At 45.3% G+C, this 2,936-nt stretch overlaps 1 protein-coding gene across 1 annotated transcript; it reads left to right on the plus strand.

Moving 5' to 3' along the window:
- The first annotated feature begins 356 nt into the window (after nucleotides 1-356).
- LOC124662186 (kinetochore protein SPC25 homolog) lies at nucleotides 357-2,936 on the plus strand. Its single transcript, XM_047200060.1, has 8 exons — nucleotides 357-546; nucleotides 924-989; nucleotides 1,173-1,319; nucleotides 1,595-1,702; nucleotides 1,782-1,871; nucleotides 1,961-2,083; nucleotides 2,483-2,706; nucleotides 2,796-2,936. The coding sequence occupies exons 1-8, from the start codon at nucleotides 357-359 to the stop codon at nucleotides 2,820-2,822; spliced, it is 975 nt and encodes a 324-aa protein (XP_047056016.1). The 3' UTR covers nucleotides 2,823-2,936.

Raw genomic sequence — 2,936 nt, forward strand, 5'->3', positions numbered from 1 at the left:
GCATAGATAGATCTTGGGTGATCGTGTTAGGGCAATTTTTTTTTTGTTTTACATGCACGACCCCCCTCACATAGACCCCGCTGCGCCATCATGGCACGTCTGACATGCCTTTTTATACTCTTTGGTATAGATAAATTATGATATCCTCTTAAAAAAAACCTAGCGAGCGATAGAGGTTCTAAACGCTGGCGGGCCGGCGGTCTTTCTCAAGGATCCAGACGCGTAGCATATGCTGGGGCCTGAATCAAACCAGCCAACTGTCCAGTTCACACACACACACACAGAGAATCAAAGCAACGCCCAAAATTTGAACCGGATCCGCTCCTCCACCACCGCCACGCCCATCGGCGGCGGCCATGGAAGTCGCCCGCGGCCAAGGACCAGGGTTCCTGCCCGCGGATCCGCGCCGGGACATGGCGGCGCTCCGCGTGGCGTGCGGCCGGCGGATCGAGCACGGCCGCGACCGCCAAGCGGCGGCCGCCTCCGCCTTCCGCGACGCCCTCCTCTCGGCCCGCTCGCTCGCGGAGCAAAACGTCGCCCACCGAGGTACGTAGGCGCGCCGTCCTCTCCCTTCGTCCGTGAACAACCCACCCACACACACACACACACACACACTTCCGTTCCCATTTGGGGATTCCTCCGCGCGCGGTTGCCAGTTCATCTGCACCCCACACGCACGGAATTCGCCTGCTACTGCGGTGGGTCCGTGCTTCTGTGCGTTCAGGGACTAATTTGTCGAGCGTGCGGTAGCAATTACTAGCTATCCACTTCACTGATGCTTGCGAATCTCGGTTTGTTTACGCCTGAAATTCCCACTGCCAATCTAGTCTTGGGTGAAGCTTTGTACTAGTACGATTTGCGATTCACTGCTGTTGCAAGGGCGACTGGTCAATTTTACTAATTCATGTATTTCCGGATGACAGAAAAGCTAAACAGGCTAAAGGACCAGCTCAGGGGAGTCGAAGCAGGTCTTGCAGAGGCGCTCTCGAGTAAGCATTTCTGGCATTTGTTCACTGGAGTAGTGGAATGCATATTATACTCTGATTGTTTCTTTTTATTATGAATGCTTCACTGCGTGGAATAGTTGGTTAATGGCACATTTCATATTGGGCTCTTTGTCTTCTATACTGCATTTGACCGAGAGGCTCATGTCTTGTAAATTATATCGGCAGTCCAGCAGAAGAAAGGATCAGAATGTAAGCTCACCAGGGAGTCGATATCAAATGCCACCACAACAAATGAGCAGCTCAGAAGCTTGGTCTCGAATCAGAGAGCTAGAAGAGACGAGTATGCAAATGCTACCTCACACCAGCTTCAAGGTAAAAATTAAAATCTTTATCACGGTTCTAGTAACAATAGTGTTAAGGGTCATAGGATTATCTGACCTATAAACTGCTAAGGAAATTACAAGTGCTTTAGTTGGGTTTAAAGATATAAGTCCTAATAGTGCAGTCTGTGTGTCTCTTTTGGCTCTGAGGACCAATATATTTTTCCCTTGAAATTTGTTGTTATGTTGACGCCAACAAGATTCTCTTGTCTTGGATACCCTGAACCTGAAATATACATTCCTTGATACATCTTCTTTTGATGGCAGCAATCGAAGCTCTTGAAGCTAATTTTGATGCGGCAGGGAAGAAGAACCTAGATGAGGCTATTATGTGGTACAGTAAGTTTCTTGGGTTTAAAGTTGTTGCAGGAGAAGGTAATGGAAGTTTCAGTGACATGTTTCATTAAGTTAGCTTAAGACCAGCGCGTGTGACATTTCCTCTCTTATTTTGAAGGTGTTAAATTTGTCTTCAACAAAGTTGACATGCAAAGTCCTGACAATGAGTATTTCTTCTGCATAAAGGTCAACAAAGATGAATATAGCTGTGAGTTACAACTCTGCCCAATAGTCCTATCGTCTGATATATTATTTGAAAATATCTAGTTATTGAAGTTCTCATTTTGTTGATAACAGTAATTCAATGTGTTCCATTACTGAAAGACTCTGAAGAACTGGTGAAGGATTTGAACTGCACTAACGATCTGTTCAAGTTTGTTAGAATCATGAGATCAAGATTCCAAGCGGCTGCAAGCAAAGGTACTCTCTTAAATCCATATGACATGTTGTCATTTCAAAACTGTACAAGTCCATTTTCTCTGAAATAACATTTACCAAAGTTTGGCGATGTCTTCCTCTAGAGTAATTTGCTGTGTATGTATTGAATATTTACCTCAATTTACACATATTTCCCCGAATTTCATTGTTGCCAGTGACTAACGCATGACTAAGCTAACACATTTTGCTTATTCTCGATCTTATCAAGTGAGCTATGTAAACGACTTTTCTTGGCAATATTATGCTTATTAGTTCATATATGCTTACTTATGTTCAACGAAAATAATGAGCTACATAAATCTTTGTTCTGCAGTACCACATGAAGTTCTAAATACATTTTTTTATACCCTTTATGGAGAGTTCGATTTGTACTGTCTGCAGGGGCTCATCCTGCAATTTCATTGTGCATAGACACATCATCCACGATGATTTCATCGCCACCGGCTATGTCAGTTGATACCACAAGCGAAAGCACCACCAATCAAAGCCATTCTCGAAACCGGTCAAAGAATCAAGATGCTCATGCAAAGAGAGGGGCTCGTTCCCAGTCAACAAGATCTCCCCTTAGAACACCATCTAGCACGCGCCGCTCCCCACGTTTCGTGGTATGTACACCATCTCGCTGTATTCCCAGGTGGTTATTAAACAACGCAATATTAGTGCTAAAGTAACGATGTGGATGTTCCTTTGGCAGGCTGCAGAAGCAGGAAATAAGCCTTAGGCACATCAAACACCACTTGAGCTTTGGCAAGCTTGCCCCTGAGGTTTGTTTACGATCAGATCGACCATGCTCTAGCTATGTGGCGCGCTAGAGCTCCATGCTCCATGTCCTGTG

This window comes from Lolium rigidum, chromosome 6, assembly GCF_022539505.1.
Source record: "Lolium rigidum isolate FL_2022 chromosome 6, APGP_CSIRO_Lrig_0.1, whole genome shotgun sequence".
Lineage (NCBI taxonomy): Eukaryota > Viridiplantae > Streptophyta > Magnoliopsida > Poales > Poaceae > Lolium > Lolium rigidum.

Excerpts from the sequence above, each read along its gene's own strand:
- LOC124662186 (XM_047200060.1), top strand. The coding sequence starts at position 357 with ATGGAAGTCGCCCGCGGCCAAGGACCAGGGTTCCTGCCCGCGGATCCG. Across the intron at positions 1,872-1,960 it reads CAACAAAGATGAATATAGCT|TAATTCAATGTGTTCCATTA; the intron begins GTGAGTTACAAC and ends TGTTGATAACAG. Across the intron at positions 2,084-2,482 it reads CCAAGCGGCTGCAAGCAAAG|GGGCTCATCCTGCAATTTCA; the intron begins GTACTCTCTTAA and ends TACTGTCTGCAG.